The 22,656-nt window shown below is 37.4% G+C and overlaps 1 protein-coding gene across 1 annotated transcript; it reads left to right on the plus strand.

The window, feature by feature from the left end:
- The first annotated feature begins 979 nt into the window (after window positions 1-979).
- Window positions 980-22,577, plus strand: PI15 (peptidase inhibitor 15). The gene is made up of 6 exons (XM_042870044.1): window positions 980-1,100; window positions 1,622-1,963; window positions 18,532-18,650; window positions 19,151-19,283; window positions 19,433-19,548; window positions 22,403-22,577. The coding sequence occupies exons 2-6, from the start codon at window positions 1,691-1,693 to the stop codon at window positions 22,536-22,538; spliced, it is 777 nt and encodes a 258-aa protein (XP_042725978.1). The 5' UTR covers window positions 980-1,100; window positions 1,622-1,690; the 3' UTR covers window positions 22,539-22,577.
- The last annotated feature ends 79 nt before the right edge of the window (window positions 22,578-22,656 follow it).

Below are 22,656 nucleotides of genomic sequence, written 5' to 3' on the forward strand. Positions count from 1 at the left end.
CCTATGCTCCAACTACTGGACTCCACTTCCTTCATACGGAATTCCCATATTGCTTCTCTGAGAGAGCTACTGAAATTTTTGGGCACATGATAATTTTTGTGTAATGCCGAACCAGTTTTCTTTTTCCCTCCTAGCTCCTGTATGACACTGCATTAACAGTATGATTATATTTTTACCTGTGTTATTTCAGAAGTTGCCTGGGTCTCCTGGCTCTGCTGACTGGTCTGGTGACATCATGGTGCTTCCATTCCCCGTCTCTAGAAAAAAAATCACTGCTTTATTCTGCTAGCTTCCACTGTGGCCTCAGCATTACACCCTGAGCTCTGCTGTGTGAGTGACTGTACCATTCTGTGCTTAAATAATTCCAGCTATATGCTAGATAATGTGAAACACATGTCTCCCAGGCAATGTAGGAAGCTTTCAGTCCTGCTGCTTCTGCTGTAGTTTCCCACAAGTAGACAGTCAGGTAACAAGGCATAATCTCCCGAGTGCTTTGTACTGCCACGACTGCATGTGCGTGCTCAGCAACGGAGGGACAGGGCAGGACAGGCATTGGTGTGGCACTAGTTCCCTTCCCTGGGAGTGGGACAACAGCGCACCCTGCGCTGCAGGCTGCGATGCATGTGCTCACAGAGCAGCAGAAAACAGCATCGGACAAGCCAGAATGATGTTCATAAAATGAGGAAAAACCGAGAGGAGCAAATTATTATTTTTTAAAACGGTAGGAAGTACCGGAAGAAAAAGGAGTCTTGCAAGTTGCCTCTTTGTGCTATAGAAACGGGGGTGTGACTGGATATCCAAACCACCTACACTAGGGAGATGCCACCCAATCGCTGTGTGCATGCTCCGGAGAACTCCTCCCCTCTGCCTCTGGCTCAGTGCAGACCTTCAGAGGAGCTGCCTGTTGTGGAGCATGCACTGTAACATATAAAAGCTGTTAGCAGTTCCTGTGGCCAGAAAGCTTCACAACCAGCAGAGTTTTGTTCTTTGGGAGTTTGTAATAAGAGGCACTCCTTCACAAAGGTCCATATCATCACATAGGAGAGTGTTATACATACTGGGAGAACAATAGAGTGTATTCATTGTGGTATAATCCAGAGGTAAGCTATTCAACTCAATAAGCTTGCTTTGCATGCAGTTTTATTAATGCTCACTACACTTTGCTGTAGTTAAGATGTAAATGCTGTTTCTGTGCTTTTTGTGTGTTCTTTTGCCTCTTAGTTTGTCTGTATGACACTGTCAGAGCAATCCATGCATACAGTACAGGCACAACCTGGGATGGATGTTTTATTTTCAGTGCATAACATTTGTTAAGCTTTCTTGAAGTCTCCCCATTAAGAATTTATAGTGTGGTTTATGGACTGTCACGATTTCAGGAATATGACTAGCTCTGATCATGTTATTCAGAGTCCAATGATGTTTAATTTGCTGTTTGGAGTAAAAGGGCATTATCATTTAATGATAATATGTTAGTGAAAGTTGCTCAGCAGCCCATATTCTGACTGGATTGTTTTTATAGCTGAACTGACAGACAGAATCGTTCTGACCACAGCCTGCCAATTTGCTTTGTCCCACTGTCCAGATGTACAGAATCACATCTTTGACATCTTCTCTTCTACAGATCTGTTTTCTACTGCCCTGACTTAAAGCAGAGAACCTCTGTGGCCTATCTTACCGCTTTGGCCCCAAGATGACAGTAATAGCTGCAATCATTTGTGCTTTCTTATTTTCCATTCTGTGCGAAACAAGTGCATTAGTGTTACCCAACTCCACTGACCTACTCCTGTCAAACAATAATTTCACTGACATTGAGACGGCTTTGGCAGCTCATCTGGACTCAGCAAAAATTCCCAAAGCCAGGCGGAAGCGCTACATTTCACAGAATGACATGATTGCCATTCTTGATTATCATAATCAAGTCAGAGGCAAAGTATTCCCACCTGCTTCCAACATGGAATACATGGTAAGTGAACTTTGTTTACTTCAGAATAAAACAAACTCTAAGGCACTGATTTCATTTTATTAAGTGAGTTATGGAGATTTAATTAGGCAGACTAACAATTTTGAACTCTTACTGCTAACTAAATTTTTCTTTCCTTGCATCTTTTGAAGTTGAACTAACTTTAGAATTTAGCAAAAGCTAATACTGAACTCTGAACCTCTTCCTAGCCCTGTTGAATTTTCATTTCCGTAAGTAGTTCTCATGAAGCTTCTGAGACCTCAAGTAATGAAGTTGTGAATTAACTGCTTGTTGGCCTCAAGAGTGGTACATGATCATAACATATACGTGGTCCAACATTATCGTGACGTGACATCGCATGTGTTATAAGTAGTAACCGCCAGCTCTCCCACTGCTTTGGTGGAGCACACTGGAATTCATTGCCCTGGTGTATGCAAAAAGGTAGCCAATGAGCACTTCCAGTTTCTATCACAAAAAGTACTTTCAGACACAATATGGTGAAGCTACTCTTGCAAAGCAATTCATCTAATGCACTATGTTCATCATGCTCATGTATTTTACCTACTGCATGTTATTTGCATAAACCTAATATTAATATTTTTCCATTAGGTATAATGCTTATTTTAGATGTGTTTCTAACATGTAGAATTTAATACGTTTGAAATGTTATGTTTGTGACAGGCACCTTTTCTCTTTATGGGCGAATAATACATTGTATGAATTATCTGTTCCTTCAGATATGCTCTAAGTTACTCATCCACTGTGATTTCATACATGGCAGTAATAACTGAAGCAACATGTTTGCCATTTCATGTTCCAGCATTCAGTGTGCATACTCTAGAGTTCTAAAGTTAAACATAGGTTTGCCAAGCAAAAAGTATTTTGCCTTCTCAGGTCTTCACACTGTCTTGAAAGCACAAACAAGTTGTGTCAGCACCATATCTGCCTAAAGCCATAGAGCACCTCAGATGACAACAGATGGTTAACAGGTTTGAGAAGATATAACGCTATCAGCATGACATAATGACAGAATAGTAATAATAGCAACTTCTTTTTATCAACTAATGACTAACAGTTTGAACATGTGTCTATCACAGATGTTACCTACATTTGAATTTGTTCATATAATCTGTTCACATAATTCAGACGGCACCTTAAAATGCTGATTGCACTCAAAACACTGCAGGATGTAGTTCTGTAACCATATCATAGTCTGAGTTTGAAGTTTGTTAAGTAGAAGGGTTAGAGACAGAAAAAATAGAGAGGTCAGAAGTCAAGCTCAGTCATCATTTTTATTGCTGAGCCCTCCGTTGACATTTCCTTTGATTCTGCATAAATAAACTTTGTTGTAATGTCTGAGGGAATGTCAGCCTACCATGCCCTTCCTTGGCTTGTGTCTTTCAGAAATGTGCTCCTACAGTTTGCTTAAGTGAAGACAGCGCCTTGTTACACTCCCAAGAGTTTTATAAGTGTAGTGTTCTTAGCCTGCACAGTAAAAAAGAAATTTAAACAGAAAGAAAGCTTCCTTGATTAAATCTATAGTTAATGCACACAAATGTAGAAAATTGCCAAGGTTTCACCTATTTTGCTTGGATATTCTGTTGCAGCTTTGCTCTGTCATGGTACTGTGCAAAGTTAGATACAAAATCAAGGCTAAGGTCATGTTCCTAACCACTTAGGTGTTATTCTTTTCCTTGTCCTTACTATTGCTTTTGCAAGTACCAACCATCTATGGGATGTTCTTGTGTTCCTGGCACCATCAGCCCCATTGATGGTCACAAAGGAAAATTCTAAGGCTTTGTTTCACCTTTGGTTTCACAATAGTATGTTACTTCATGCAGCATCCTTCAGAGTACACCACAATTTACTTAGGTAATGATCTAGAATGCAATTCCAGTGTGGATCTCCAGATGGCAGCTAACCTTGGCTAGATTCTCTTTTTATAATTTAATCAATATTTGTCTGCATCTTGTGACTTTACAGATTGAAAAACCCGGTGAGCAATATCACGCATAGGTGTCTCTGCCATCTGGTTTGTAATGACAGCTGCTTCTATTTAACTTGTTGGCTTTTGTGGCTGCAAAAAAATTTTGGTGGTTAGGTCTTGGAGATGGCATGGCATTATAAGACTACCAAGCCTGGGGAGCCATCTCAGTAAAGAGACTATTATTAGACTATTAGAACGTGCTCAGTTCATTCTTTAGTCTCCAATTTCAGTGTGTGGCACAGTTTCTGTTTTGTCTTATGAGAGCATAAGGTTAGAGGTATTTAATATAAAAGAGGCTGTGCCACTCAGTACTAATTTCTATAAATAACAACCATATTTTCATTACCCAGACAACACATGCTGTGCTGAAAATTGTCACAGTGTGTGTTCCTGTCCTGAACACTACAGAAAAGTGAAGTGACAGTGATGAAAGTGGCCTCTCCCATTCAACTAACAGTGATGAAAAACGATGTCATGTTTTAGAGGGCTGGAAGTACCTGTAAGATGCAGTAGACTCTGGAAAATTCTTTTAAGTATACTGAAGTTGAGGTGGACTCTGCAGTTCAGAAACACATACAGAAATGTTTTCTATACTTTTCTTTGATCAAAGTCATAGCATATTTTGGTTTCTTCAGTTTTCTTAATTTTTAGGAACTCTTTTTCTCTGATGAATGATTTCATTCTCACTTTTATATATATCAGTTTTCTTGTTTTCTTCATCCATAAGAGCATAAGATTTAGCAGCATAGTTATGGATAGTTTGAAGTCCTTGGGCATTATTCTGTCTGCCCATATTGTCTTGAATATTGTGTGCTACAGGACAATTGATGGGATGCCATAAAAAATGGCTTTAAGCACACCCATTAGGCAAGACAAATTTGGACAAACATAGAAGTAAGAGAAGAGAGGGAGCATTTCGCTTCTGTGTGGGAGAGGTGGATGTGAATGCTGCTCCAGCATGCTCCTGTATGCAGTTACTGATGAAAGTAGCCAACTGGAGAGTCAAAAGTAATTATGAGAGGCTTTCTTCAATTGCTGGTCCCTAGTGAAAGAAACAGGCATGTTTTAAGGCTGGATATTCAGGACTAGATGTGGCTCTGGGCATCCTGATCAAGTGGTTGGTGGCTCTGCTCACAGTGGGTGAGTTGAAACTAGATGATCTTTGAGGTCCTTTTCAACCCAAACCGTTTTATGATTCTATGGTTTTAGGCACTATGGGTCAATAAGACTTTGGGTAACATTTCTCTTGGGATGTTACCACTCACTGAGTCAGATTTTTAAGTAAGTCCTTTTATTTCTGATGCTGGTAGTGCTGTGTCTTCAGTTTGAAGTTTTTCAGCAAGTACCAGTCTAGACTGAGTGGGGAAAAGAAAGAAAACCAAAAAGGAAATGTGAACTTCCAAACTTATGATGTTAAAGTAATCACCTCTGATTTTTAGTATTGGTCTTTTCTATATTCTTCATTTCTCTTTATCCTAAGAATGTCATTCTGCAGTCTTTTCTTGTGCTCTTAAGGCTAATGCAGAAAGAAGTCCAACACAAGCCTTTAGATCTGGCATATGTCAGAGGACAGTCATCCACTCAGTTTTACATAGTTTTTTGGAGGAAGAAGAAGCATTCCATAAAACTCATGGTTCAGGAAAGCAAGGAATTGTCTTCAGTTCTTTTGTGTGAATGGTATGTCAATCTGCAAATCCAGGGGAAGTCTGTGGACAAGCTGTCACTTTCTCTGAATGCTAACTCTGTGGTATAGAGACCTGTGTTGCCTTCCTGGAACATTTCTGGTGCTTAGTAGGCCGGTGAAGATTTACAGTATGTTGTTAGATGAAATTTGAGTTTTATAAAACATGTCATTTAATATACATTGCTACTATCTGTAGACTCTCAGTACATGCAGTAAATAAATATTTGTGCTCATTTCCACTTGAGGCTAGTTTTTTTAAAAGGCAGTGTGCTCTTTTGATGTAATCCAAGTTCCTGTATGCATGCCAAACCTGCTGTGAACAGATGCTTGTGTATGTGCATGCTTCTTACATTTTCGCATGCACCATGCAGAAACAGTGAATCTGATAAAACTCCCCTTAAGATGGGAAAATCTAGTCTAGGTAAGAGTAATTTAAGTTGAGCTGAAAGCCTTACTGAAAGACAAGCTGTGAGTAGTTCACTGCTGACTTAAAAAGCCTTTCATTTGAAATTCTGCAAGGATGAGTCCCAAGCCCAGTACTGATCAACACAGTCATTAATACACCAGCAGTAGTATGCCAGAACTACAATAGATGGGGCCAAATTATACACTCAAAACATGAAGATAGTTTGTGGAATGCTGTCTGAAGAATTTTAAGGAGTAGAGAAATATTCTAGGTAAACTTGAGCCTGCTTCTGTCTAGAAGATGGTCTGATAGGGTTTCAGATCCTTTTTGTTCAGTGATTGCATACGTACTTTTTTATATTTGGGAAAAACATGCCCCTTAGTGAATGTGTCATTTTGTAGAACTTAAAGTAGTAACAGATTCCCAGACTGGCCAGAAACAAATCAGTTGTTTCATGGCAACCATAAGACAGTTTCTCATGAGCTGGTGGCAGAGGAGTTGGAAGGGAATGGAGAATGAGGGAATGAGTTCATTCATCTTCTAGTAAATCTCATATGAAATAATGTGATAAAATGGACGAAGGTAATGAGAAGTTTTTCTAAACTAAAAGTAATTTGGCAACTGCCCACAGCAGGAGGATTGTATCTAGATGATCTTTAAGGTCCCTTCCAACCTAGGACAGTTGTGTTCCAAAAGAAATTCCTACGGTCCTGTGCTCTAAGACAAAGTCACAGGGGAAGTCTGATTATTCATTAATGCCCAGGAGTGATTCTCTTTGTTGAATGATGAATTTGGAGACATTGTTTCCTGTCACAAAGATTTGCAGGCAATAATCAGAAGTCAGTTCTGAGAAGCAAGAAAATAGTCCACTTAATGGTCATTGACAGAAATAGCTTCATAACTATTTCACTCCTAAATGTGAAAGTTTTCACAATATTTTCTTGCTGTCAAAGTGATCTTAAAAAATGTTCCATCGATTTGCTTTAGATAACAGGTAAGACAAACAGAAGAAGTGTTTTCTAACTACTTCACATTTTCCAAAGTTTTATTTAATATCTGAACACCTTTCACATGGACATGGAAAAAGTGAGTTAATTTGTTTTCATCTTAAATTCAAATACATTTCTGATGAATGAACTTCTCAACTTGTTTGCTTGTTTTTTCTATTGTCAATTCTTACAAACCATTCTAAATCTTGAAGGACATTTTGTTCTTGAGTTGTTTGCCCTGGCTCATCTACATTGTCCCACTGAAACCATTCATGTTTATGAGGACTGCAGGACTAGTTCCTTCAAGATTTATGTCTGTTGAGTTGGATAGAATCTCTTAATTCATATAGTTTATCCCCACCCCTTTGCAGGGCTTCCTTCTGCATTAAATACATATGGTTTTCATCTTGTCTACTCCTGAACACATATAGTGACGCTGTCTCAGTCACATCTCTTGGCAACTATTTTACCTTAGGAATAGAAATGATTTCCAAATGTCGAACCTAAGTACTTCCCTCCAAAATCCAGATAATTAATCTTTTACATGTCCAGTATAATTTCCTTCCTTGCTTAATTTCAAATATTATTCTTCATATATTTACTGCCAGTTTTCTTGGCATTACTTAAATTGTATGTATATTCCATGCTCATGTCTTCTGCATATTGGCACAAATTAGTGTTGCACTCCAATTGCAGCTCTCGTATTATATCAGTGTCAAAGCAGGTTAGACATGTATTTAAGTATGCATGTTTAAAGACATAAATGACATAATGCAATGAAGAATTAACCCTTCAAGTAACTGTTCCCTTAGTCCTATGTATGCAGTGAAGGTTGAAACAATGAGTCAAGGTACAAAGATCTTAACTTGCCATCATCATGCACAAAGTAAATCTAAGTACAGTTTACTTCAGTTCTCTGGGAAGAGAAACACATAGGAGCTTGGAGCTTCCCTGGTGTTATTCACCTATCCCAGTTTTCCATAGCTTTTAGTTTGCTCTATGCTGGAGATTCACATATGAGATTAATATGATTGGGGTACAATAGGAAAATATACTCATTGGCTCCAGTTTTTCCCTCCTACCCCTTGTGCTTATGTTTAAACAGCTGAGTATGTTCCTTCTGTTTGGAACCAACGAACAGGAGCGTCTGAAGATCATGAGTGCTATGAATATGATCCTTTCCAAAAAATTAAAAGAAAGCAGAAAGTGTTGAGGTGATCCTCATGATTACAGTAAGGAGTTTCTGTCTGACAACTTTGAAAGGACACAATCATTTTACACCATTCCCTGATTTTTCTCACAGCAGTTAAGCATGGTAACTGAAAATGAGTTGAAAGAATGCAAGAGTAGCTGGACTTGGATTTCTACTAATTTCGGTAAAATAGAGTTACCAAGCTTGTTTCTGTCTGTCAGGTGAGTTTCTCCACTTACCTGTTTCTTACAGCACTGCTGTCAACAATGCAACACTGCTCTACTCAGTGCTTATCAGTGAGGCACAGGATGCTGCTGATTTTTCTAGCAGACTTCCAACAATTGGAGTCTAGGAGCCACAGTTTAGTCTCAGTAACTAAACTAGGGTTCCTCTATGGTAAGTAAAACCAAAACTGATGCTAGCTGCATGACTTACAAAAACCACAAGTTGTATTCAGTGTGAATGAACAGATGACCTGCTTTAAGAGATGAACAGAATGGATTTTTCCTGGAAAGCAATTCTTGAAATACCTGAAGAACTTTCCCAAAAATGATATTGTCAATAAATATCGCAATAAGAAATGGCTGTGTTAAATTTGTTTTGCTATGAGATCTCCTTTCCAAAATTCTATGTGTATTTTAAAACACAGATCTCCTGATGGTGCCTTAAAACAGAATATTTACATTATTTAAATTTAGTATTAGCAGAAAGCCTTCTAGGAGTTTAAGCAAACAAAAAACAACCTAGTAATGACAGAAAAGCAGTCTGCCCAGTGCCCTCAGAATTAGACATTCCTTTATTATTAAATGTAGCACCTCTTGAACTTTTTGGCTAAAAAGAGAGACAGGGCATTTTTCACGAAAATCTTGATCCAAAATACACAGTGCTTTGTTTCGCACATGAATGGAGAAGATAGTAGCCTTAAACCTCTCAACATTTTAATCCTCCTTCTGTATCTGAAAAGATCTGAGGAAGAGCCTATGCTATCCAGGCCTATGGAAATGTGTATCATAAAGTCAGCAAAAGATGGAAACTCTGGGATAACCACTTGCTTTTGGGCAGAGAATGATCTTCACCAAAGGTATCTGCATCTGCAAATGAATTTACAGGTGCCCTGAGGTCTGTTTTAACTCAAGTAAGACAGGACTGTTCTTCCATTTCTGTCTGTACGACATTATCTATTAGTCTGTTTAAATAAAGATTTTTAAATTGAACATTCTTATTAGAATAAAGAACTATTGTTCTTTTTCTTTATCCTGCAGAAAGAAGAAGCTATTTGTTTTCCTCTGTGTCACACTGCCATATCTTTCAGTTACAACTACTTAGGAAATAAGTATTAACTTTGAAAACTTCTAAAGGAATTAAGGAACATTTTCGTTTAATGAAAACATCCATTACTTACTAATACTTTTGTAACAAAAAGTAGAAAATGTAGATATGTTTTGTAGAGAAAAGAAAAAAACGCACTATATAACACATTTTGTATTTACATTTTCTGGTTTTGAAAGAAGGCGATCTATACTGATCATAAAAGTCAGACACCTTCCTCTTCAGACTTATGAAAGATTGTCAGGGTGACATGGAACTGGACAGTTTGGCCCTTTTTGTTACCAATTCTGAGATAAGCTCTTGCCAACTAAAATGTGCCTTGCAGTAGGTTAGGAAAGCACTAAATATTTTAAGATATGTAGTTATGATATTTAACTTTTCCAAAAGCTAAACAAATAATAGCATATCAGGGAAGCTTAATGTTATTAAATTTGACAGCCTACCAATTTTCTTTGTTTCTTATTGTTTAAAGGCCTTGTGCCAAACATGAAAAGAAATGTGGGCAACATTTAGGAGAAACAAATTGGCTATTAGAATGGTTGAGCCTCAAATAATAGGAGTTTGAATTTAGACCAAATAGACACCCAGAAATACAAACTTCTATGTAAAATACAGACTTGGATTTTCATATGAAAAGAATTTCTGGCAGCGAGTTTTCTTGGACCTCTGTCTAGTGATGCCCTCAGCACTGTAAGTCAGACTTTCTAATACTGAGCCCTTCAGAAGTGTGAATCAGATGTTTGGAGGTTTGTTTATATGAGAGCAAATTGACTGTGAAACATTGCATAATTTTACTTTGAGATGCAGTGGAGTATTGGACAAGCAGCTTAATGTATTAACCCTGCATGTATTTGCAAAAGAAGTACAGATCTGCAGTTTTTATTGAGACTTCTTTCCTCTAGAGGATAGACTTTGGGATTTTTCTGTGTAAACTTTCTAACTAGTATCTAATCTGTTTGGGAACGTGAAGATTTGTGCATGAAGTAGGCACCAATTATAGCATGCACAGTAAAATACCTAACAGGTGGCAGCTGACAGCAAAAAGTATTCATATTCTTAGAGAGAGTGCCTAGAGTCCAAATGATCTCAGAGCCCAAATAAATACATAAAGTTTGCCAAATCTGTCTATAAATTCCAGTGACCTCATTTTTTCATCACACAGTATGTACTGAAGAAAGCAAGGGCAAAAAGACAAGGCACTTTCAGCCACTTTGCTGAAAATGCAAGCAGGCAGAGGGACTGGTGGTTTTCTTACTAAGCTTTATGCCAGATTAAGGGTACTGAATGTGGTAAGAGGTCCTACAGAAAGCCTCTGGACCTTAAAAAGCAGAGATGGGAAGAAGCTGTGCTAGGGAATTCTGCATGCTATGTACGCCGTTCTGGGATTTCTGAGAAATGGGTACTGCATGTGTGAGCAGTACAGTCAGTGTAAGGCTGCATGGCTGAATGACCCATAAGGACAAGGTCTGTGTATCTGAAGGGGTAGCAGCCTACATCTGCTAATCCTCTCTGGGATTTGAACCAGCAGCTGTGAAGTGCAGCTGCACAGATGGACTGGTTATGTCAGATTTCATCCTTCAGTTTCCCAACTTTTTTGTTTTGTTTTGTTTTGTTTTCATAGGAAGAAATCATTTTAATTGAGGTTTTCTTCTTTTCTACGTTTTCCCATTCTGGAAGTAAATGCTGCTGATCTTCAGCTGGAAAAAAAAAACAACAAAAGGCATAGGGATAATGAAGAATAAAATCAGAACTCTGATGTAGAAAGGTTATTTTTTTGACTGATTGCTTCTAGAAGAAGGTCCTACTGGCCACCTTTTTGAGGTGCGTAGGAACTGGTATGGATTTGTTTCTGCTATTGGTACCAAATAGCAATCTGAAGAAGTAATACGAGTCCACAGTAAGCACATAATAGTGACAAATAAGATGACAGAACTGACCAAAAAGATCATACTTTCTATTACTATTACTACTAAATATAAACTACTGTTGCCATGCAGCTGTATTGAGATTGCATATCACAACTTTTCATCTGCATTTTTATCATGCAATTGCTGTCAACAAATTGCTGTACAAAAACTTTTAAATAGAAGAGTGTGTAAAAAATTGACCTATTCAGTCTGGATTTGCACTACGTCTTGATCTGGAAGTTGTCACTCTAACTGGGCAACTGGTGGCTGCAGGCTTGACACGTCACAGTTGACTTGGCAGTAGGACTAGCTGTCCTTGCCTGATGGGTGCTCTAGAGGATTCTTAGGACTGTGAGTTACTGGGGTATGTATGCTTTGCATAAAGAACTTTCTTTGCCACTGAGAAATATGCAGACTGTTGTACTAGTTGATATGTTACATGAAAAAAGCCAACACAAAATACCAACACAACAAAATCCGCAGTTAAGTACTGAGGGTTGCTGCTGGTATTCAACATTTAGAACAAGTGAGAGGAGCTTCTTTACTACCAGCAATAAATCTGAGTTGGGGTATTTTAAGGATTATGATGACAGCAAAGGAATGGAAACACAGTTCTGTTCTGCTTGAATGTGTTAAAATGATCATGAACAGAACCCCAGCTTAAAAACTTATCTTTATGAATTCCCCAGCTAACTCATCTCTACCAGCTATGCAGTATCTCTGCTGGCAAACCATAATGTTCCTACTTCTCTTTTTTTTCCCCGTGTTTTATTTGTGACAGTGAAAGCTGCAAAGAGTTCTTCAAAAATAAAATAATAAATACTGTTTATTCACAGATATCCAAAAGAAATGAGAAAAATAGTACAGTGTATCAGTAAAAATATTCTTCTCAATTTCTTTCTAGATCACAAATTCTTGTGACGCATTGCCAAAAGTAACAATTCTAAAATATTCACACAGAAGAAGAGATTTTATTAACATTTATTTTGGTAATGATGTCTTACATACAAGACATGTAAAAGTATAACCATAGTAAGATATTTCTCCTGATGTCAGTGGGAATTTGCATTGTAAAGTACAGTATCCTATTGCCTTGGGAAGAAAACAAGAATGCTTAGCTCTGGAATTTAAGATACCAGCAAAAGTTAAATTGAAACTATTTCAGCTTTCTCATGTAAGTCATCTTTTGCTAACTGGTCATCCCCATCCCAATAACATTTTCATAATGAATAAATTGACTACCAAAGGATAGGTTGATTTTTTTCTCACTGTCTGTATTCACTAAGAATAATGAATTCTAAATCTCTCTTCTTTCTAATTTTTAACTTCAAGAACTTAAAAATGGGTATGATATGACTGTATCAGTAATATTTTCTCAGGTGTGGCATCTCCACCTTTACAGGTGGAGATTTACCTTTACAGCTCTAAAGGTATTATCAGTGTAATTACCTGTTTTACTTGGGATCTCAAGTACTTACTCAGATCTTTTTTGTCTACCTGTAAGAACACTGAAATAAACATTTTATCTGCATGTACTGTATTTTTATTACTGAAGTAATGACTTATTACGAAATGTAACATCATTCTGAGGGCAAGTATCTGAAGTAAAGGGCTGACAGATCTTGGTTAGTGGCTTGGAAGAAGCCACTAACTGCTTTCTGAGAAAAAAGAAAATCAAAGCACTTTTTGCTCTGATAGGTACATGGAAACTGAAAAACATGATTCTTCCTTTTTATTCTTGACAATGTTGAAGAGTTACAATAGAAACAGGCACATATTTTGATATTTATAGAGTAGCAATCTTTTGCTTTCTTTTTCTATTGCAAAGCTATGAAATGCTTGTGTTTGAACCATTATACTAAGGTTGCTTAAAGAAAGTATGCGACCCAGTCATGAGCTCTACAGATATGTAGAGGTCCTGAATCAGACCTTATACAAGATAAAGTTTTTATTTGCCAACCTGCATAGAATTGCACAATACAAATGTGTGAAGCCACACTACAAGGACTCGAACCTTCCGTACAGCAGAACCAAGTGGTGCTCCAGGAAAAAAATAAAGTCCTTAGGATGGTCTGACATGAATCTTTTTGCCAATAGGTAGTCATATCTACAGTGGAGGTAATACCACCATCCCCCCTTCCCTCATTTAAATAAACATACAGATCCAAAATTCCACACCCCCTTAATACCGTAAAAATGCTGAGACTTCATTTTGCTGTCACTGAGAGGGAGCTTCAGACAATGATAATGCTGCTTTGGGTCCCTACTCTCTTTAAGTTAGTATAATTTAACCATGAATTCATATATTTATCCTTCACAAATATTCTCATGTTTGCTAATAAATTTGCTCTACTGTACTTACAACTATGAATCTTGTTACTTTTCAAGTAAAACTGTAGTAATCAATCAATCAAGAAGATTGATGTTTATTCTTGAAAAATGACCACAGAATGAAAGTTTCCAGTGCAACAGTATATTTACAGTAATTCAACAGTCTGTTAGAAAATTTGCAATATGAACAAATGATACTCATTAATAGAACTCCGTTTAACCTGTTTCATACATACATAGTCGTTGTGTTCTGTTCACAAATAACAGAGTGAAGTTGCTGCCTGAACTACGTGTTGCTTTCCATTTTAGTTCCCATTCTGCTGCAAAAATTGTCCCCCTAACATGTGTCAAACAGGGTCAAAAGACAAAGCTTCTTCATTCAAACTGTAGACATTGTTTTCAAGTTCAGTTCAGTTATGTAATGGTAATGTACACCATTCCTCAAATAAAAGCATAGCCAGGTATTCTTCTATAAATGTTGTGGAAAGATCTTTGTAATACTGTAGTTTTTTTTTTTCTTTTTTCTTCAACATAATGTTTCTTCATCATAATTTTATTACCTAAGAGTACAATGGTGATTGGAACCTTATGGTATTAAAAAATATTCCAACAAAGAACAAAAGAGCATCTCTATCCCCTGTATGTATGTAGTATGCAAGAATGACAAAAACAGCAAACAGCTACAGAAAAGCAGGTAGGTATGACCATGACATTACAAGGTTTCCTCTAAGGAAAGAAGCTCCCTCTGTGGGCTTACAAGAAATTCTATAAGAATTTATTTTACTATTTGTTTATAGAGTGAGCAGAAATCAACAATCTCAGATGAAATTCTGGCCTTGCTGACAAAATTCCCACTGTTAAATCTTAGATTTTATTCCTGATGCTCAACAAGCATGTGCTGTTCGAGTGCACAGAAACACCACAACAACTTCATAGAGTCTTGAAAAGTGTTCTCGGGTATTGAAATGTTCCATTCTATTTTTCAATTCTAGCATTGGCCTCTCACCTATATTCAATCTGCTTGAAAAATTTCAAGTGAAGTGTAATTTTTAAGAGTTGTTTAGCAGGGAGTTGTGTAAAGAGCACAGTCGGACAGCTTTCTAGGAAAATAATCTTTGGCTGAGGAAAGAAAAATAGTTTGGTCAAAGGATGTTGACTTCAAGTTGCCAGTGGAAGTGTGGTAAGATGCTTTTAATCCTCACAGCTCAGTTAAACCCAGTTGAAGGTGGAGAGGATTTTCATGATGAACAAGATCAGTGGTCTGGATAGTTTGGGGGGGATCTATATGTTGGATCACAGGAAGACAACTGCTTCCCCAAGCACTAAGGACCTAGCATACAAAAGTTTGCTATCCCCAGGGGAGCAAATGAGCAAAGTCTGATCCTGTGTATTTGCATGATTAGTTTATGAGGATGAGTCACCTCCTCAGATCTCGACTCACTGTGTATGCAACTCTTTTTTTCTTTTGCAGTTTTCCTTTCATGTTAGGCAAGTTTCTCTGCTGTGTTTAATAAAATGATTATAAATAGATTGACCATCATTACAGAGTTGACAGTTTTGTTTATCACAATTTTAAACTTCTTTGTTAATTTCTTTGAACTTTTCAGTTTCTCTTCATATAGAAACTACCCCTCATGTTACTTCATTTTCTACTTTCATGATACTTTTCTAGTTCTGTTATCTTTTTTTTTTCTCTTTGTTTGTGTGTACAGCACTGAAGCCTCATGGGTTCGTAAAGCCTTAAATCAGTTTGCCATGGTCTCCTACACAGCCAAAACAGGGAACTGATCTGAGATAAAAATTAAAACAAGTTTTGACTCAGAATCAAACTTATTTGGAAAGACTGCAGTGACAGTACAGTGTCTTGCAGTTTAGAACATTTAAGGTCATTCTGAGATAATAATTTTTTCTGCTTCAGCCTAAAATTAATTATTTTTCTTTTCTTGTGAAGAGGAACAAGAACTAATCCTAGATGGACTGATACCATCACTTTACTTCTAGAAAAAAAAAAGATCATGGTGAAGTGCACTTCCCTCTCTCATGAAATACAAATGATTACCCGGCAGGAGAGGACTCTGTACAGAGGTATTTCATCAACCTGTTAATTAAGTAGTGGAAGGAATTAAAAGATACTGCAGATGCTCGCTCTCCCTCTCATTCAGAGGTTATGTACACTTTCTTGTTCTCTCTATCTCCCTTCTTTGCCAAAAATTTCGTATGTCCAGAGAGTGGTCAAGAGTGAGTCAAGATAATGGCAAGCAGAGTGAACTATATACTCAGTAATGTTTACCTGCCAACCTGACACTTTTAACTGAGTTTGAAGCAATCCCCTACAACTTCCCCAATCTGATGTTGCTAATGATTCCTGAGAAACAGAAAATGAAGCTAAAGAAAGTAGACTACCAATGTTCTCACTGTCCAAGAGGGAAACATGCCCAGTTTAGAAAGGGCATTAATGGTGAAAACTCAATCCAGTCTCAGCAGTTCTTTGTAACAAGTAACACACTACTTTGCAAGGCAATTTAGTATGCAAAAATATGCTGAGTGAAAATCAGGAGCTTGATGCTATTTGTGCAAATACAGTACACATTTGAATTATTGTGGGACTGCAGCCAGGTCACTTGGGAGCAAGTACGCAAACCTCATGTTCAGCCTCCTGGCAGAGAGCACTCATGCCAGAATCATGATTAATCCCAGCAAAGGAGGGTGTTTATGGGGTGTCACAATACTGGCTGAGCTGCCCCTTATGGATGCATACCAGGCAGCTGTGTTTGGACCCACACACTGGGTTCATGTGCTTCTCCATTCCCCCAGGCCTGGCAGGCTCCAAGCACTGTCTGTTGCCCTGGCCTGTCAGGCGTGCTTCCCATACACAGTTTTACGATGGTGCCTGCTGTTGCCTCCTCTTTCAGCCCTCTTTTTGATACCACTGATAAACTGCAGAGATTATAAAGGGTTATTTGTGTACTGCTTGCATTCAGATGATTGGCTTAATAACAGGAATAGAAATCAGAACAAGTATCTGCATACAGTTTTCTTCGTCTTGGACCCTGGAGCATTTTTTAGGTTTTTGACAGTGCCAGAGCAACTCCAGGTCCCTCCTCATGTATGCTAGTGCTCCAGCTTAGCTTTCTTTTCTTGACTTATAGGCTTATCTCTAACTCCTCCAAGAAACTCCCTTCATTTTTCAGAGATGAAGTCAAAGGACTGTCTGGCTTAAGACTGTTCCTTTTTAGTATGTTTCTTCCTGATTCTCTTCTATTTTGTCTATTTTTTTGCTTTGACTTCATTCTGGCACCTTTGACAAACAGGTGTATAGTTAACCTTCTCTGCTTTAAACTCCATCCATCTTACTTTCACTAAAGTGATTCAACTTGAATGGAAGATCATTTCCATTAAGGATTTATAACTATACCTGTTGTGCTTCTTCAGCTTCAATTCAGGAAATACCTCAACTACTCTATGTTAGGAAAGGTTTATTACTGTTTGCTTAGAGAAATTTCACAAATTATGAGCAGTCAGGGGCATGAATTTCTGTCCTAGTCCATGTCCTAGTCTGTGATCAGTCCTTTCATTCTGGAGTCTTGGGAGCTTAAAACTATGAGTTCATTGTTTTGGAAATCTGTATTAGTTCATAGTACAGAAAATATTTGTATTGTGGGACACCTGATCCTTTGATAAGTTTATTGCTGACTTTTCTTCTTATTTCATACCTTACAGAGCATAGTCTTTATTTTGTAGCTGCTTAAGATTTACAAGTTTAGCTTTGTATTTAAAAAGATGCAGTGGGTTAAGAAATTTGACTACATTTTGTTCTTTCTTTCTATATGCAATTCACTAAAACTCAATTCACACACCAAAACAGTTCATATGCGGTTTTCAAAATTCATATCTAATTTTAGGATCTAAGGCCTACTTGGATATCACTTAAACACACAGAGCCTAGGATTTGTGTAACTTTGTGTAACTGTGTAACTATTCTCTTCATCTGTAGCTCCAGCAGTGCATCAAGTTATAACTAAGCACATGAGTGAGCAAGCATCAGTGCATAAAAGAGTGTTAAAGTTCACTCATCGTGTTCTTATCTTTGGAGTAGAACTTGAGAAAGTGAATCAGCTTTTACAAACCTCTGATCTTTGTAAGCCAGTTAAATAGCAATGTCAGCTCCTATGTAGAAGATGGTGATGAAACTGATTCTACACCTGGAAACTATTCATTTCTTTGTTTTTGTGGAAACCCTTTTCTTGACTTTGTGACCTCAGATAGGAAAACCTGCCACACATACTCTCTCTGGCTACTCCTGAAATCTTATTTCAAAAATATCGGGGTTTTGCGAGGTATGTAATACCTGTGGTGAACTTTATTCCTTTTCTTTAGCCTTCCATTTGGGCCCCATCCAGTGTTTCATTCCTCTCCACACATGGATCTCATTAACATAGAAGGGAAAATGGTAAGAGAATGCCTTTTCAAGGGTTTTTCCTGATACAAAGAAGGGACATGAATATAGGCCTTCCTTTGATGATGTGGGCAAGGATTCTGCCCAAATTTGGGGCAGATGTTGCCTGTATGTGCTGATTGCTGATCCATGATTGTCTGTATTTGAGAGGTCTTTGCCTTGGTAAAAAATCTTAAATCTTTTATGTGTATTTGTGACTTAAGATATTCTCACATTCTTGTAATTATTGCTTTTTTTTTTCTTTCTTTTTGTTCTCTCCCCCCCATGCTAATGGTGCTTTATTTTGTCAGGTTTGGGATGAAACTCTTGCCAAATCTGCAGAGGCTTGGGCTGCTACGTGCATTTGGGACCATGGACCTTCCTACTTACTGAGATTCTTGGGCCAGAACCTGTCTGTAAGAACTGGAAGGTAGGCGGATATCCTCCAGAAGAATTATTTTGTCAGTCTTTGTACAGCCTTTGAGATTCAAATCTTAGGTTGATGCAAGAAACATTTAGTGTTTTAGCAATAACTGATATCCATCTATTGTTTACAAAGATTTTTGTTTGACCTGAGTAGTTTCTTATAATAGAATGATAAAATCATAGAATCATTAAGGTTGGAAAAGAGCTCTAAGATCATCTAGTCCAACCATCCACCTACCACCAATCTTGCCTACTAAACCACGTCACTTAGTTTCCCATCTACATGTTTCTTAAACACCTCCAGTGTTGGTGACTCAGCCTATCCCATTCCAGTGCCTTATCACTCTTTTGGAGAAGTTTTTTCCAATATCCAACCTTAATGCTATGCCCATAGTGATGTACTGAGAAATGTGTTTTTAGGTGTCTTGAATCACAGCAGTGATAAGCAGAAAATTCCAAAATATCTGAAGTGATATATTCCCTTCTGTCTTTAAACAAACATAGGTATCGATCTATTCTCCAGTTGGTAAAGCCGTGGTACGATGAAGTGAAGGATTATGCTTTTCCTTATCCTCAGGACTGCAACCCCAGGTGCCCCATGCGATGCTATGGACCCATGTGCACCCATTACACACAGGTTATATACATTGCATTCTTCTATTCAAAATCTACTGTCCAAAGCTTGGCTTTTCTGTGATTTATTTATAGCTATTTTTCATATAAATGTGTATATAAAAATATATTTCTTTTTAATTTGGACTTCACCAATAATGAATATTTATTCAGATGGTTTGGGCCACTTCCAATCGTATAGGCTGCGCAATCCACACATGCCACAATATGAACGTCTGGGGATCTGTTTGGCGACGAGCTGTTTACTTGGTATGCAACTATGCCCCAAAGTGAGTTACTTTCTTTTCATATTGTTTATTTTTATACTGCTTGCATGTTTGGATCCTCTCTTATGCTTACACCCTTTTATGCATCTTGACCTTTATTTGTGCTTTTTCTGCATGCTGCTCATTCATGCTGACATCATATCTGAATATATTGCACGTGCTTGACTTTAGTACACAGAAGAAAAAAGAAATCCCTTGATGTGTTTGGAATGAAACGAAAAAGATATTTTCTATTGTTATTTCTTTGTCCTCCTCCTATGTGTTAGATCTGCTTTAGTTTTAGCTCCTTATTACTTCAATCTGTTATGTATACTCATGGTGAACTAGACTTCCTCAGATAAGCTACTACGCTGTAGGTAAGACTGAACCAAAACTGTTGCCCACAATTACCTTTTCTTATCACCATGCTGCTTAAGGGCAGCCCAAGCATAGATTTCTTATAAAATCCTTTCGCCTAAGCCCAGTGTAGTCCTTTTACCAAAGTTTAGTGTCTGCAAATATCATCTTGCCTTCCAAATTTGAGTCCATTAGAGTATGCATCATACACAACTATGGATAGCCTTTATATCAGACAACTGTGCGGTGACCTATGTAAAACTGAAATATAGAAATGATTTTTCACTCGATGTTCCCCTAGGAAACAACTTAAACTCATGTCTAAGTGCAAAATGAACCAATAAATTGTGAATCTGGGAGAGCTTTGACTTGAGCTCTGGTTTGGACCAGTTCTTCAAAAGCATTATGGACAGTGTAAATGGCTGATTTCTCTGACTGTGTAGCATTAGGTAGAGCCATAGTTCCATATAGAAAGCCAAGTATAATTAATTGAGCACATCATCTACAAAATTTTGGTTCAGACTCAGGTCCATATGTGGTAAAGTTTATGCATAAGTATGTTGCCATTGTAGCTGTTACATGTGTAAAATATTTCTTTCAAGATTTTAAAGATTTCTCAACATGAAAGAAGCTAACATTTAGTAAAAAAAAATGACAAAAAAAACCCCAGCACCCTTTAATTTTGGAAATTAAGATTTCTTCATACATTTATCTTTAATAGGAAAGACTGGTAAGAACTGAATGTGAGGGGTATCAGGCAGAAAAAAAACTGAACCTGATGTTTAGCTCCATAACCTGGAAAAAATGAAATCAGATTTTATAAAAGAAAGCTAGCTACTATTTCTATCTTCTCAGCCTAAAAATCCCAGTGTATTTCTCAAAAGGCAAAGAAAAGCGTGGAGTTACAAGCTTTTTCTCTGGAGGAGATTTTTAGCAGATCTTTGTTTCTTAGGTAGTAGGATCAGGATTTTCATACCTACTTTATGCACAGTCGAAAACAAAGGATACTGAAAAGGATACTGAATAAATTTGTCTAATTTAAGGTTATATTCTTAATTCTTAAGAATTAATAAATATTAGTTTAAGGACAGTGGACTTAATGTCCTTGGGAAGACATGCAGAAGTCTCTGTTAATCAGTAAAGGCTCTGTCCCTCTGAATACGTCAGAAGCTTTTCTAAAGCAGAAGAGGCTGAATATTACAGCCTTCTAAGTTACTAGAATTGGAATCTGGAAAAGATTTGGGATTTAGAATTCCAATAATTTTCTCTAATACTAAGTCATAATGCTGAAAAATATATGTGCTTCTGAAATTAGAAGAAAAAAGGTTTACGAGGATAATTACACGGTTTACAAAGGCCCTGCACCTAGTTAACTAATATGAACTCATAAAAATCAGTTGTGCATTGTACAGAAAATGAAATAGAAATCATTTTTCAGAAAACCTCTTCCTGGATTTCCATATCTGTTATCAAACTGAATGTATTTCCTGAGCACTCAGTCTGCTGTACCCATTTGGAACAGAAGTAGGAATGAGCAAATTATTTGAGAGATTCCTGCTTTCTTCCAAGGTACAAACCAGACCAGGGCTTTTGATGCAGTGTTATTGGCCGGAAGGTGGAGAATGAGAAAATGTTTTATAAATAATTTCATTACTCAGTGCTATAACAGTGCTATATCACATGCAAACTAGGAAAGATCTCTGTTGAGTGAAGTGTAACAGTTAAACGGAAACCTAATTTTAACTTTCTGCTGACATCACAATCATTGCACATATCTCTATAAGTCTGGAGATTTATATAAGCACCCAAAAGTCTGGGTAGGTTTTTCAGACATACCTAGATTTTTCAGTTACCATTTTTACCCTTTCTTCCTTACGGCTCTCTCACAAGCAGTACATCTCTATTCACCAAATGGGAGTCCTTAACTTCCCATTAATACTTGAAATCACTAAAAATGCCGACATAAAGTTATTTCTATTACATTGCAGTAATTAATACTTTTCATCTTCTCTTTGCCTCCAACTGTGAATTCAGCCTCAGATCAATGCGGATCCAGGGCAGTGAAACCTGATACTGATTCATTCAGTTCATCTTTCCACCTGTGAACAATAAGCTTTTAGATAACTGCCAGACAAAATATTCTCAAGGAAAATGTTGCCATCTGTACTTGTGTTGCTTATTTCCCTCAAAGTCTTCTGGTTGAATAGCTGGAATATCCCAGTCCTGGAGATTCACAAGTCACTTGTTTGTCATGTATTCACTGCAGACATATAAAGGATATGGGACAGACCACTGGTCTGGGACAATATGGTCGTACTCCTTGTCTTTTTTAAATCAGTAGATTGATGTTTGCCAGTAACCTCCAGAAATATATTAATGCATGTTTTCAGTAATGGTAAATTTATGAGATATCACTAAAAACATTCACTTAATCACCCAGAAGATACCATTAATGAATATTTTTTCCTCCATTCTCAAAATGCTAAGTATTCTGTTTTCTTTCTCTAATTTTATTTTTCAGGGGAAACTGGATTGGAGAGGCACCATATAAAGTAGGAGTCCCGTGTTCTGCTTGCCCTCCAAGCTATGGAGGTTCTTGTACCGACAATCTTTGTTTCCCAGGAGTAACATCAAACTACTTATATTGGTTTAAATAAGTTAGTGTTTACATTATTTTTAAAAAACTTGGATGAGTAACAAGAAGCTTGTATATTGAATTTTGCACATATTTTATAGAGAGAGATATTGTAATAATACTCCAATGTTTTCTTTTTG

The sequence above is a fragment of the Lagopus leucura genome, unplaced genomic scaffold (assembly GCF_019238085.1).
Source record: "Lagopus leucura isolate 7727_CA_CO unplaced genomic scaffold, USGS_WTPT01 Super-Scaffold_100002, whole genome shotgun sequence".
Taxonomy (NCBI): domain Eukaryota; kingdom Metazoa; phylum Chordata; class Aves; order Galliformes; family Phasianidae; genus Lagopus; species Lagopus leucura.